The sequence below is a fragment of the Petromyzon marinus genome, chromosome 4 (genome assembly GCF_048934315.1).
Source record: "Petromyzon marinus isolate PM22_M1 ecotype Great Lakes invasive population chromosome 4, UKy_Petmar_22M1.pri1.0, whole genome shotgun sequence".
In the NCBI taxonomy this organism is placed as follows: domain Eukaryota; kingdom Metazoa; phylum Chordata; class Hyperoartia; order Petromyzontiformes; family Petromyzontidae; genus Petromyzon; species Petromyzon marinus.
The window spans coordinates 22,619,206-22,634,732 of NC_133670.1; the positions used below are offsets into that span (position 1 = coordinate 22,619,206).

The following is a 15,527-nucleotide window of genomic DNA, read 5'->3' on the forward strand; positions in this document are numbered from 1 at the left end:
CGTGTTTATTTCGTTCATATTGTAAAGGTGTGCTGTACATTGTTTATATGCATGTGCCACATGCTTGTGTGTAAAGTATGTATGTCGAACTTCTTTCGCACGGTGCGTAGCCAACCTCGCAGGTACATTTGTGTGTGAGAGCCTACGTGCATGCAAGTGCCTTTGTACACGCGTGCGTCTGCACGTCCTCATGCGTCTGCGCGATTGCACATGTTCTCCCAAGGGAGGTGATGCTATTTTTAGCTCGCCGCATCGCGAGCCGAGAATCGGTCACATTTCCCGTGTGGCTCACATGCACACTTGCACACACAATAAATCCTAACGCGCTGCTTCCTAGGCACAATTATCATTCTGGGGTTTTTTTTTGGTTGCTATATGAAAAAGGGCCGTGTAATGTTTCAGGGAATGGTCTTGAAGTGTGTGTGTGTGTGTTTTAATGCTAGTGTGCGCGTGTATTGTTTCTGCAGCCATGTGCAACACAGCGGTACCCTTAGGATCCATGGGAGCGCAGTGCTCGCACAAGCAGGTGATTGCACACTTCACTCACAAACGGGACCCCCCTCATGCCAGGTGTATTTTACATGTTGCATTGCACGTTCTTTGCTCTGTGGACGAGAACACATGCAAGACCTCCCTCAGCAGTGTCGTGGGATACAAGTCTTTCCACTGTCTGAGCTATCACTGGTGCTACAAGCCGTGCATGATTTATAGCTTGCCGTGTAAGACGTTTACCAATGCGTGACAGCGGTTCTTGCACCAATCACACATGGATTATGCATCACCATGAAAAGCTGTAATTTTCTGTCTACTTCTGGCTGATTGTATTTAATACTTCGTCACTTAACCATTGGAGCTTCCTATATCCACATTCAGCTCATCTCACAGCTGCTTTGTTTGCCCAGCAGTATATATATATACACTGACTTAATTTGTGGTGGAATGAAATGTAGGTATCTCCAATTCCTCCAAGCCCTCATCAATACGAAATAGTGAAATAATTGCACGTGGAGCCTTGTATGCAGTGGTGAGCGTTGACTTGCCTTTATACATCGTATAGGTCACTTAACTCTATACTGATCACTACGGCTGTATCGTACATAGTGGAATGCATGTATAGTGTGCAAAGGCATCTGTGCACTTCAGACTGATAATGATTGTAATTTTCCTGTGGCTGAGATATCTTTTGAAAAATAATAAAATATAGGCAGGTTTGTGTGTGCGCGCGCCCCCCTACCTCGACTCCAGTCGCACTCTCGTTCCCAACTGCATACTTATGAACCTGCGTATAAATGCGAATATGAAACTGCTCAACACCGTGGATTAATTCACCCTTTCCCTAAGGTTTTGCTTAAAATGTTGCAATAATTGTGACTTGCTGTAAAAATGCCGCTTTTGAATACCGTCATACATAATTGTTTAATCCTCCCCCTGAATATGGCTTTGCATATAATGGATTAGTTGCAGTGATGTGAACACAGGAGTGAGCCTTCTAGACCCGAACGTCACAGAAACCACACAATGCACTGTCAGTAATAATACATATAAATCACGCGCTTCCTCTTTTCACATCACCGTGTCAGATAGTAATATTTTATAGATTTTTTTATGTTATTTTCAGGGTGCGCTGCTGAGACGTGTTTCTTGTGGAGAATGTGTGGCTGGTTGTCCTGACACAAGCTTGGCTAATATTGTTGAATCGCAACTGCGTCACATGAAATGTGTGTTTCGCCAGGGTCTGCATGGCTTTGTTTCAGTGACTAAGCCTCTTGAGATAGTTTTGGGTCACTGTGCTTTTGGATAGGCTGATACAGCGGGAACAGTAATCACAGTTTTAAGGCAGTAATGTTACATCATATCTCTTCACACCATAACAAACTGTCCTGATTCTTGTGTCTCTTAGCTTGGTTCCAATAGATGCCCTGTATATATCTTGCCTCGTGCAGATACACCACTTGAATCTCTCATGACTGTTATTACAATAATACTGGCCTGCTAATATATTCGCTCACCCAGCGGTGTAAAAATCGCCGTTGATATTTCCACCTGTCACTATTATAAATGCAAGCATGCTTATTTAATCTCAGTTGTGTATTAAAAGCTGTTTATATAACGTGTGGATGCATCCACAACAATCTTAATGACCTATACATATGCACACTTAAATACAAATTAGAATAATGTAACTTGTAAACTTAATTCTAAAATGTATTTTTAAGTGCATATATGCAAATAACACATTGCGCAAAACAGCATTGAATTTAAACAAATTATGGATATTAGTTTTAAACAAATTGGTTCTGTTGACCAAGTTAATATTTGAGTGTACGCTCTATGATGGTGCTAACAGACCCCAGTTGTAGTGTTCTCACATCTGCACAGGTGATTACACATACAACCGTTTGTGTATTTGTGTGGTGTGCATGTACATAGCCATTTGGTCCCTCCTGACTCACATTGCATGGTGGTTGAAGATAATTAGATGACAATTAGTCATCAGGGGCTACATCTCCTTTTGCAACAATAATGTTGTCATTTCGATTGCACCAGTGCATGTACCATCCAAATTACAGCCCACGTCAACTCTGCAACGGAGTCCAAGTGTGACTCCATCAGACGCCTTTGCATCCACCTCCCTTATGTATCCATGGGCTCCTCATTCTACTCACTTTGATGTCTTGTCAGTACGAGTTCATGGCAGCCATAATGGTAGCCTCCATTACTTCGGGGTGGGCCCGTCTTGAGGGAAGAGTGGAAAATGCATCATGGGAGCACCACGTTGACAAGATGTTAACCCTTTCCCATTCCAATCGGAAGGGAATCGTTACGTCTTGAGGTCAGAAGACGTACCGAGGCTCCCCAAAAGGTCATGTGAGAGGCACAGTTTGGCACGAGCTATCGTTGAGTGCGGTTGTGTTGCTACAGTTCTCTGCAGTGAGTACAATGTCTTTAAAAATAGCGGCGCTATGCTTCTCAAAATAAAATTACGGCTAACTGCTTGCGCGTTCCGAGATTCTCTACTCTGCAACTTGCAGACATCTCGGAACGGGAAATAACTACCTCGCCTGCTATACAGGTGGTCATGGGTTCGATGCCGACCCTGACACCTATATAATTGCAGTTGGTATGTTCTCCCTGGGGTCGCGTGGATTTTTCTCGGGGTACTCCAGGTTTTTTCCTCCACATTTAGAAACACTCGTTTAGAGTATTTGGCTGCTATAAATTTCCACGTAATAAGCCACTATCTAATAAGCTATCATTTCTGGCCAGGTCACTTCTGAAAAAGAGCTATATAGCTCAGTGGACCTTACCTTTAAAATAAAAATGGTTGAATAGTTTGGATTATATTACGGATGTATTGCGGCCAAAAGAGAAAGTAGATGCCCTCATGCTGGTAATCAGGGTGTATAGTATTCAGAGAGGGATCGGGCTATGTGAGAGAGATGAAGTAATAGGTAGATATGTAAATCGAAAAGGGTGTAGAGATTTGAAGAGAGACAACAAAACTGGTTTAACCATGACTGGTGGGCATGCCATTTGTCCATAGTGCCGTGACAGGGAATGGTGGAAAGGGATATAGGAGGGGCTAGATTCGGCGAAGGTCACTGGGTTCATGAGTTTGTGGAGGCAACACATGTTTTATAGAATCCCCTGTAACTCATTGCACATTGATTTGCTGCCAGGTATGAGCAGGGTTTATTTTCACCCACAGTGGATATTTTGAATGTGTATCACTGTTGAATCCTTGCCTTTGTGTGAACAAGTACGTGTGTTTGTGTTTTGCACGCAAATATTGTGTTTGTGTGTCCATTTGTGCCTATTTGCTCATTTGTAAGTTTACACAATTATTGCCTCTGTGTGTGGATTAGTATTGGTGAGTACATAATGACAGTGGTATTCATGCAGAATGCCAGGTGTGTTCAGTGCTGCATGACTTATTAATTGCTACATTGCCAATGGGGGAAGGTATTATGCATAATTGACTTCAAATCCATTATTAAAACATCTTTTAACTTGCATACATCAAAACTACCAAACATTCATGGTACCTGTTACCTTTTAAGAGCGAAGACTTTTTTCCGTAACCTTAACGCATTTGTCTCTCTGCCCAACCACCCCTCGCTCGCCTCTTGTCAATGTCGCGAACGTTCTCCACAGTTTGCCTCATCGGTGGCCCAGGCCTGGCAGCCAGATGCCCAGACGGCACACGGAGCATTGCCCACTGGGCAGAGGTATGAGCAAGTTTCCCATGGCGTGACGCAAAGCGATGCTCATCAATGCACACGGGCACATAACCTGCTCTGCAGCCTTGGCATGGTTCTCCATATTAATTAATGCATTGATGTCCTTTATATATATAATCGGTTAATCACCCTTTTGAGATGATAAATAACGTTTTGAAGGTGGACGATATAGCACGTCGTACGTTGGTGGGTAATTCTGTCGCGGTCTTGTGGTTAACACACTGGACTTGGAATCCAGAGATTGCAGGTCCACTCTGTGGGTGCAGCAGTGAAAAAAAAAAGAAAGCAAGTTTCTTAAAATTCCCCCAACCTCTGTCACCCAGCTGTGTTCACGGGTATAGACAGTATTATACGGTGAAGTGTGGGTTTTCAAAACTCTTTCAAGACGTCTGGCCAGGGTGGAAGGGTACCCTCAAGAGGGGGTGGGGGGGGCTCTGTAGAACTCCCTCGAGTGGAGGTCCTCCTGCCAAGCAGTGTTGTGAGAAAACAGTCGCTAGGCTGCACCTTATAACACTTTATACGTGAGCAGGCGACGGGCATAACACATGTGTTGGGGTCTGGCAGGCCCTAAAATGTGGCACAACACATATCATTGTGATTTTTAGCCTGCCAAACATTTTGCATCGGAGAGGGAGGACATGAATTCCTGTAAAGCACATCTCTTTTGAAACATGTTGCCCTTGCATCGTCTTTGTCAAGTCTCCCTGCTGTACGCATCAGGCCATGCCACAGGTGTGTGTTTAGGTCCCGTAAAAATTGTGACACTTGTACTGTTGGCCAATTGCTTTGTTTATGATGCGACGATAGATTTATCAATCTGCCATATCTCCCTCTTGAGGGGAAAATTGGGTAAAAAAAAACCAGAAGTGGACTCAAATAACAATATGTTCACACGTTGACAGGCAGACATGGAGTTGCATTGTAAGGAACAGTATCATGAGGCCAGCAATCCTTAAATCACATAATCTGCATGTTTTGACTGTGTGGCTTGACCACGCATTAAGGTGCAGAACATTATATATATCAAATGTTTAGATTAGAGCCGATGCCTCAGGAAGCTGAGGGTGTTTAGTTTATGTAACTGATGCGTGCGCTTTTGCCACAGTATGTGTTTTTGTGGGTTTATTGCATGTGTGTGGGCATGTATATAAAATATGGTGAGTCATGGCGCAATGATTGGCTTGCTGTGCTATGAATCCATTGTCCCGAATTGGTTTCCCGATCATGTGACCAACATCGGTGATGAATATCTTAACCGATCCTAGGTCTCCTCTCGGTAGACTCGGCCTGAAATTAAAGTGTAAACATCACCACTTGGGAGACAAAGGCAGCCGGGCATATTGCTGGCCATACACCCCCTTATACCCCGTGCCAGCTTTCATAGGTGCTTGCTAACCGCGCTTCACCCAAATGTCCGTGTAGGTTATATAGGGGATCTTTATTTTTGTTTATGAATATGCATGTCCATTATGTTTGTTTGTTGTCTGTCATTTTATGATTGTGTTTCTGGCCAGACATGCGGGTGTGTATATTTATTTCATCTCGCATTGTGCATCCCGTGTGGGTGAGATGTCATTTGGTGTACCGATACTCTTGAATACATTTTTACATGTTAAACTTCTTTAGGATTAAAATGATCATGCTTTGTGTGCATGTGCATGCCATGTATATTTCTGAGAGGTATCATGCATGTGACATGCGTGTTAAATTTATATCACATGTTAGTTGCACATAGGCTAACTGTATGTCACATGCAAGTTGTGTGCATGTGTGCAGCTTTTTTGTTAATTGTGGGGAGCGGTAGTGTAGCGGTTAGCGCGCTGGAAAACAAAACTGGTAACCTGAGTTCGCTTCCCGGTCATGGGCAACACCAGTGACGATTATCTGAACTGGTCCTGGGCCTCCTCTAGGTCGACTCCGCCTCAAATGAGTACCTGGTGCGGTGTGTAAACATCGCCACTAGAGAGACAAAAGCAGACGTGCGTGGTATTTGGCCATCCGCCCTCTTGTGTACCGTGCCGGCCTTCATAGCTGCATGCTTTCAGCACTTGTCCCAACAGTCTATTAAGGCTATACGGGGGGGGTCATCGTTTATTGTCCATCGCATGTACATCGGCAGATGGCTCTCTCTGTGCTCCTGAGTACCCATGGCTTGAGTTAAGAGTGGTGCTTTTTTCTCCTTGCAGCAAGGGAACAAAGCTCATTTGTGTCACACACTGTCAGACGACACTGACAAGTTGACAAACCAATATTTTAGGAAACGGATTATTTCTTTTTTTAGACCCTTTATTATGTTGCTCAGTGATGCACTGGCGTGCGTGATAAGTAGACGGCGCCTGCTCAGCTGCTGCGGCCCCCGCATTGTCAGCCAATGAAGCCGTGACAGCACCTCGTGGCGACTGCTTGGGTGCGGAAGTGCAGAGTGAAATCTGTTAAGAGCATTTGGTTTATATTAATTAAACTTGTTGTACGTTTGTCTAGGGAAGCATAATGTGTCCCAGCGTGGCACTGCAAATACTTCTTTCCAAACACATATTAGACACAGCACCACTCAGCATTGTATCCGGTCGCTGAGAATCGGATACACGGACAGACAAAGCCCCCCCCCCCCCCCCCCCCCCGACGGTAGCATTAACAGACTGCTGGGGCAAGTGCTGTGTGCGAGCACCGATGAAGGCCGGCACGGCACACAAAGGGGTGGGTGGCAAGCAACACGCCCGGCCACCTTTGTCTCCCTAGTGGCGACATTTACACATTGCACCAGGTACTCATTTGAGACTGAGTCAACCAGACAGGCATGGTGCTACAGGCTTCCTTATTAGGGACAGTGTTGAGGCTTTGGGACACTGGGATGCAGACTTGGCAAATACAAACAACTTGTTTTCCTATAGCACACGAGGCAAGCTCTTGTATATTCCTGTAGAGCACGCATATATATTTATGCATTTAGTATTCTTTCTCTGCACTGTAATAAAATGCTTATAGAGTGGTACTGGAGCTTGTATTGTATCTGGTCAACAGGCCTTTATAACAATGTGGACGAGGCAACCAAGTCCTCGTGCAGTAGGCCCAATTTACAAACTGCCTTGTTTAATGTTCGGAAATAAGATTGAGGTTTTAAACTGTACCGGTTTGCGATGGGATCAAAATTTGAAAAAAAAATTCCAATGTGTTTTACAGTGACTGCTCTTGCAGGAACGGTATAAATGGAATGATGTGCAAGAATTGGTTCTGATTAGTCGTGAGAGGCCAAACAAAAACTTCTGTGCTACAATTACATGAACTGACAACTTGTATTTTAGCACATTAACTTTCTAAACTAAACATTTCAGACATAGCATTACGGGGCCAGGTGTTGCAGATGGAGAATTTCCGAGCTCGGATGGTGGACATCGAACTCTAGACCCGGCACGCTAATAGTTACATACATAGCTACCTTGCCCTGCATTAAACAAGACAGAGGTGTCTTCTCTGCTTGCGTTTAATGTTATCAATGTAGCCTTGGGAAAAAAAGTAAGATTCCCCCCGAAATGATCACACAGGCCTGTTAAATCATTGACTGATATTAGCGCCCTGGGGGTGGTTGTAAATGTATTGCCACTTTTAATGAGGCTTGTGTGACAATGGAATATCGTAACGTCATTCTTTAATTTTAACTAACTCAAGCCATTGTTCGATATGCATTAGGTTAGTTCATCTCACACCCCATCTCACAGCCTTATTAGATAAATTAGCCTTATTTAATTTGCAATATAATGACTTGTGTTCTTTTCATTTAGTTCATGTCTAACATGATTACATGTGCTGAGGAAAGAGCCGTGTAACTGAGATACGTTTAATGTCAGCCTTGAGCATGGCGAGACCTTTTGGCTCTGTCCCCCCTACTGCCCCGTCTTCCAGCGAGCCCAAGTCTCCTGTTCCTCGTCTGCCTCTGTCACGTATCTGTCGGTGTTTCTGCGTATTTTGCTTATTTCCTTCCCAAGCATGCCCATGAATCTGAGGACGCCTGATCTCAGGGAAGGGAACAACGGTCCAGGGACCCAGCACCACTACGGTACGTTGCGCCCACTTGTGACGTTGAATCGCATAAGTTGCTGCGTCACTTCACTCTCGGCTGCCACACCAGTCATTGCTTTTATGCCATTACATTGTCATTGTTAGTGGTACTCTTAACATTATGCCCATCATTTTAGTAATCGAGACTGTCAAATTCACGATGGGGAAGACGTGAAAAAACATCTAAATTGTTGGTTGTGATATCATCATTGTGCTCACACGGGGACAGGTGTCTTATATTGTTAGTGGCGTTTCCCATATAACATTTTTCTTCACACGTGTCTATGCACAATCTGAAGCATGGATTTGTTTTAATGTACTGAAGCAATAAGATACAATAAAATATGATGTATAAAATTAACATCAATATTTTTTATGCTACAGTCTGGTTGCACTTTCCATCTATATTCATGTTAGCATTTAAATTATATTTGTAGGACATGTTTTCAAAAGTTGAATTTATTGCTCACCTCACCTGGTCAAAATCCCTCTGTTTGTGGTTTGTCAAAGTGCAACTCTTTAAAATGTCCTTTAATATACACAGACCTTTTTTTTCCCAGATAAGGTTTTACTGAAGACAGACGTTGAAATTGTGCTATTGTTGTTGTCATTGTTAAATGTTTATACAGCATATATGTCCACAGCAGTACTTACGAAATCTTCCTCCATTCACTTGTGTGTTAGGTTTGACTGGCCCTGTCCGGAACCCGGCGCATGCAAAGCAGAACTCCCAGAATGTGCCCAGGGGGGGGCAGATACAGTATCGTCATTGGCCCCCGGGACACGTGGACCACTACTCCACACAGAGTGTGCAGGGCCAATACCCAATGCACCCAGGTCCTGGGCCACCAGGGAATTATTCATCCCAGAACGCCCGTGGCCACTATTCGACTCAGGGGCCCCTGGGTCACGTTGGGCATTATCCCAGCCAAGGGGGGAGGGTGGCAGGCCCCGGTGGGCATGGCCTGCAGCACGTGATGCCCAATGGAACGTCTCTGATGCCACCTTCCCACCACGAGGGCGTCAGCTTCCACGCGCACACTCTATCAGGTACAGCATGAATGTGTGCGCACGCACACAGGTGAACACGTGCATGCACAAATGCACAGGCGAGGTCGTACAGCCAACAAGTCCATGAATGCACAGTTTAAAATAATATAATGCCGATGCAATTTAAAATTAATATAACGATGATGAAAATTGAAAACAATTACCGTGGGGCAGCATGCTTCAACAATTTGTTTGAAAAGAATGTGATGGCGTTTTGTCCCTGTAAACAGTATACATGTGCAGATGAAATTATTTGAGTGTTTTTGAAAATAGAAATTTAATCAGAATTGTGTACTTATATCAAAACATGATCAATGTGTACCTATGACAGATGGCTGAAAAACACAATTGACAACAAACACATTACAGCAAGTTAAATGCACACACAAAGCAACAGAATTGAATTCCTCGAAGAAATAGAAAAGGGGATCCATAGATTTTGAGAATTGTAGCATCGAAGACTTCACATTCAATATTGAAAAAAGCAAATGGGTTTTGGCAGAACATTTCACAAATGGATACTATGACCAATAATGCAAGTAACAAAATGGCTTATGGGAAGACATGCACAGTGGGTCAAACAAGCAGGAGATGGAGTGATGAATCTGGATTGACGTAGATGCGAGTTAAACACTGGTATCAGCGTAGACAAACCTTTTTTCAGCAATGCATTGAACATGAATGATGGTTATTATGTTTTATTTTCATGTTTTGGCAAAGTATATAACAAATTATTTAATTTCATCCATAACCAAAATGTCATTACACTGCCAATTCCCAAGTGTGCAATAGTCACATACACGGTCTAGCAGCCCATTTCAGGGTTATTAGACATAACGATGTTATGCTCATTAACATTAAGAGGCACACATGATGTGAGCCCCCTCCTCCCAATAAACCTCTTCCTCACTGTCAGGTCTCTAATGCAAATTCAACTATCCTGGTCTCCTCAGTTATTACCTGGTTAAAAAAAGTGAACTTGACTTGTGGGTAGATGTTTCATCCTACGATCCACCCAATTGCAGTGTCCTTTTCAGCACTTCCAAAGGATCACTGTGGAATGAAAATACTTTTTCTATATATGTGTAGTGGGTCCAACTGAGTCGCAGATGTTGTTCCTTTTAGAGGCAACACTTGTATTTGTAACACCGTAACACAAATGGGTAACTGCCCCTTTACCAGACTACAGGGGAGTTACTGCTCCGAAGGGTCGATCCCTCACTCGGGTCTTCGACCACGTGGTTGCCTCTTAAGACGAAGAGGTTCAGCTTGAGACGTAGAGCTTCCAGCTTGAGACGCAGAGCTTCCAGCTTGTAGCACGAAGAGACCCCCGGTCCCTCTCAGGGACCCACCTTATATCCCTCTCCGGGGCAGGGCCGCTCCGCCCTCGGCCCCGCCCGCCTTCTTGAACATTCTCGTTCCCTCTCGATCCTTCTCTAGAGCTCCCTCCGAACACGTGCTCACCCACTTGTCCCCCCACCTGGGGCCCCCTGTGTGGACACTCCGGATCACGTGTCTACGGGTTCAACGAGAGTGCTATGGCCCAGGGCAACCTTGCCCCTGGGCTGACACTGACCCCCTCCCCCTCGGGGGGAGGGGGGGGGGGCCCACCACACGCTGTGCGTGGTGCCCGCACTATCCCAGTGCTCTCCAAGCCCCGCTAGGGCTGGTGTTACACACAGCCACCCACACGGTGCTGTCCACACTAGGGCTGGTGTTACACACAGCCACCCACACGGTGCTGTCCACGCTAGGGCTGGTGTCACACACAGCCACCCACACGGTGCTGTCCACGCTAGGACTGGTGTTACACACAGCCACCCACACGGTGCTGTCCACGCTAGGGCTGGTGTTACACACAGCCACCCACACGGTGCTGTCCACGCTAGGGCTGGTGTTACACACAGCCACCCACACGGTGCTGTCCACACTAGGGCTGGTACTACACATAGCCACCCACACGGTGCTGTCCACGCTAGGGCTGGTGTCACACACAGCCACCCACACGGTGCTGTCCACGCTAGGGCTGGTGTTACACACAGCCACCCACACGGTGCTGTCCACGCTAGGGCTGGTGTCACACACAGCCACCCACACGGTGCTGTCCACGCTAGGACTGGTGTTACACACAGCCACCCACACGGTGCTGTCCACGCTAGGGCTGGCGTTACACACAGCCACCCACACGGTGCTGTCCACGCTAGGGCTGGTGTTACACACAGCCACCCACACGGTGCTGTCCACACTAGGGCTGGTACTACACACAGCCACCCACACGGTGCTGTCCACGCTAGGGCTGGTGTCACACACAGCCACCAACACGGTGCTGTCCACACTAGGGCTGGTGTTACACACAGCCACCCACACGGTGCTGTCCACGCTAGGGCTGGTGTTACACACAGCCACCCACACGGTGCTGTCCACGCTAGGGCTGGTGTTACACACAGCCACCCACACGGTGCTGTCCACGCTAGGGCTGGTGTTACACACAGCCACCCACACGGTGCTGTCCACGCTAGGGCTGGTGTTACACACAGCCACCCACACGGTGCTGTCCACGCTAGGGCTGGTGTTACACACAGCCACCCACACGGTGCTGTCCACGCTAGGGCTGGTGTTACACACAGCCACCCACACGGTGCTGTCCACGCTAGGGCTGGTGTTACACACAGCCACCCACACGGTGCTGTCCACGCTAGGGCTGGTGTTACACACAGCCACCTACACGGTGCTGTCCACGATGTCGGAACATCGAACGGCACGACCCTTCCGGGCCGGCACCATACGGTGACATCCCTGATGTCACTACATATGTACAAATGTTTCAACATTTTCCCCACAACATTATAAAAGTAACATTTTGCTTTGACCTTGGGTCTAGGCCTGATTCGGCCTCCGTATTTTCGTATTTTGCCTCTCGGAAACATTTTCAGGGACATTTGTATTATCTACTAAATTGTGTAGACTTCTGTCATACTCGCAAGAGCTGACCAATGTGTGCTGGTGTCATGTCCAGTTCTTTAGTCTCAAGCCCGAGATAGTAAATTCCTAAAATGTCCCTTTGTTAAGCTCTACCTCAGCAGATTTTGTTTGTACTGAGCCCAGATGGCATAGCTTTTTTGGCTAATTTGTGTTACTGCCGAAAATGGCATTGATATTTTTCCCCTTCCTAGGGTGCTAACGCGGCAATTACTTATTCTGGTAATGATTGGTCCTCGGGGACATCCGTTGCTCTTGGATACATCGGGACTCCGCAGGATGTTAACGAGTTCAACAACAGGGTTATTCTTAGACCGCTATTATTTCATGCTCAGTGCCGCGCACTTGAGCTAATTGAGCGGTAATGAAAGGGTAGGGATGTATGATGAAACGAGCGGGTCCAGAAAGGGCAGGAGGGGATTGGAAGGGCGGTCTAAGCCAGGGTTGTTATGTTCATTCTGTGAGAGGCGGAAGATGTAAGCACGCACAATCCTGCCTCTTGCTGATTGTATTTGGTTCCTTGTGCACACGCAAAAGTGGTCATAACGTCAGTCGGGGAGCGGTTGGGTCTTGGTCGTTGTGCTTTATCCAGCTTGCATAAGGCCAAATGCAATAGATGTGTGAACAAGTGTGTGCTTGAGCTCGCCGAGGCTGTGTGCTTGAATTAAAATGTACGAGCGTGTCTGCTCCGAGGCGTGATGGCACAGTGGGTTAGTGGAAGTGCTCTGATGGCTCCACAACCTGAGTTCAATTGATGGCCATGCATAAAAGTGAAATGTGTCTAACTTAGGCCACCCATGTGGCAACTTGGCAGAGGGGATGTTTTTAATCGAGATACAAATGTGTCTCGGCATGATGCTCGGCAGAGTCCCCCAACATGTGCCTTATTAAACCTAATAGGTGCTTGTTAACAGCACTCACTTCAGAGTCTCTTGAGACTAAATGGGAAATCTGTTTTGTTGTTGTTGGTTTGTGCATAATGTATGTAGGTATCTATGTTTTAGTGTACGTACGTGCATACACATGTACGTACGTCTATTCCTCAATTTGGCATGGCTGCACGCACGCATGCACTGCGACAACTTAAAGAGCATTCAGCCACTCGGATTCTGTTCCTTAAAATTGAACGATTTAAGGTTGCAACGCCGACTGTGTAATTTCCTAACAATTTTCCACGGTATTTTCGAACAGTGCACAGACTAACCGCGCACTGTCTAACATCATAATTTAGTAATTGACCGTTATTATGCGCTTATTCCGCATGGTTAGCATGGAGCGTGGCACTTTTTGAAATTGCTTTTGGAAGTGGCTTGTTTCACATGAGCTGCACTTTGCCAGTCACCTCACCTGATGCACAAAGCACCACCATTGAGCGACTTGTGACGTTCCGGAAAAAGCGCCATCGTTGAGCGGCTGCGGTGACGTTCCCGCCATCGATTGTCTATCGAGCAGTGACTGCCTGACATCGCATGTTTAACGATGGCCCGCCCTCTTTAAATGCCCCAGTAAAAACACCGCGTGATACTTTGCGCGTGTGGACATGTGTAAATGCACCCGGCCAAACGACGGCTCTGGCATTTGTGTGTGCCACATTTATTCATTCTGTATTTCTGCCCCCTCAATATTTGCGTGTTTTTATAACTGACGTTTGTTCATCTGTCGAAAATAGGATTTGTCCATACAGCGTTCTAGTTGATATTCACCAATGGTGGTGTCGCCTTAGATTGTGCCTCTCTTTCGTGCACTGCCCTCTGAAATCAAGGGCCGCTTTGAGCTGCACTTAAGATCGTCACTGCCTCCTCTTGCATGTTTAATTTATTTGTTTATCAGTTATTTTTCTTTTATGGGAGTCACTTTTTATTTTGTGCTCGAATGCTTGCTAATTGGCATCAGCAGCCGGAGTGGCACCAGAGTTGAGCGGTAATCGTCACGCTAGATGCAAGCCCTTTGTTGTTGTTGCTGCAAACACCACTGGTTTTGCCGGGCGGGGGGGGGGGCAATGGGGACGTGAGGAGGGTGCTGGGGTGGTGGTGGGGGGAGGGCATCGTCACGCGTGGATGCCTCCCAATTAAATGGTAATTTCCTGTTGCTGTGTGTTGCCATGGAGATCGGTTAACAGCCATCCTGAGTATTTGAAACCCATCAATGGTGATTTGGGTGCAAGATCCCTTGGTCACGGTGTGTCTTGCATTTGTGTGTGTGTATAATTGCTGATCTAAGAAATGTCTGGTCAAAGAACAACAGCTATACATAAGCAATGTTTTGCATTCACATTGCGTAGATATATTTGCTTAGAGGTAGGAAAAAAAATCGAACAAACAAAATAGTTATTTCTATTATATCATCCCTTAGAATGGGCGTCTATGCTGACTTGCACAACACATGGATTTTTATTACTTTGGAGCAGTGTTCAAAGATGGGACAAGCAGTGTGTTATGTCCACATCCTTTTGTACCCCAAGTGTTCTAGAATCCTTCGGGGGTTATTTTTGCTAATTTCAGCATATTTAATATGCTCCTTAACCTTTCAGGAGCTTTAAGATTGCTCCCCCCCCATCATGCTGTTGTGGCTTGCCTTAAGAACCTGTATAAGAACACAGCCAAACCCTAATTTAGATAGCCTTCTTTACCTGCATTACTGGTTGATTGTTTTGCCAAAACAAATGTTAGCCAAAAAAAATAATGTTTAGGTGTTGCAATAATTATTGCAACAACTAAACAATAATTATTGCAACACCTATCATAGACTGTGGCCTCCTTCCTGAAAAGGAAAGTTTACCGCAAATCAAGATGCATTCATAGCTCGACGCCTAGTGGGAGTTCATGTTGCACAAGCACACGTCCGCTTCTTTGTTTGCGCTGTGACCATTGTATATGTTTTGTATCGGGTTTTTAAATCACCTTTTTGTTCATCTGTATGTGTCTGCGTGTATGTGATTGTGGAAATACAGGAATGCTGGGTCCAGGTGGATGTCCCATTGCAGGGGAGGCAGAGGGGGCCATGCATCAGCTCAACATCTCCCCACCGGCGTCTGCGGAGAGGGGAAGCAGACGAGGAGGTGGCAGCTCCGGCTGGGAGATGTCCTTGATGTACAGTGCAGATAAAGTCTCATCCCAGGTGTGTGTGCAGCCCCTAGTGTGCCCATCACCACCCCTCACCCTGCATGTATAAAATCCCTGCACTCTTATTCCCAAGGTCTAA

At 45.9% G+C, this 15,527-nt stretch overlaps 1 protein-coding gene across 3 annotated transcripts in view; it reads left to right on the top strand.

Annotated features, from left to right (window-relative positions):
* LOC116938113 (uncharacterized) overlaps positions 1-15,527 on the top strand; it is a 66,163-nt gene that overhangs the window by 35,865 nt on the left and 14,771 nt on the right. For all 3 annotated transcript variants that reach the window (XM_032945290.2, XM_032945291.2, XM_032945292.2), the window contains exons 17-21: positions 468-526; positions 4,156-4,229; positions 8,225-8,295; positions 8,982-9,347; positions 15,277-15,443. In XM_032945290.2, coding sequence (XP_032801181.2) covers positions 468-526; positions 4,156-4,229; positions 8,225-8,295; positions 8,982-9,347; positions 15,277-15,443 — 737 coding nt within the window. The remainder of the gene's footprint in view (positions 1-467; positions 527-4,155; positions 4,230-8,224; positions 8,296-8,981; positions 9,348-15,276; positions 15,444-15,527) is intronic.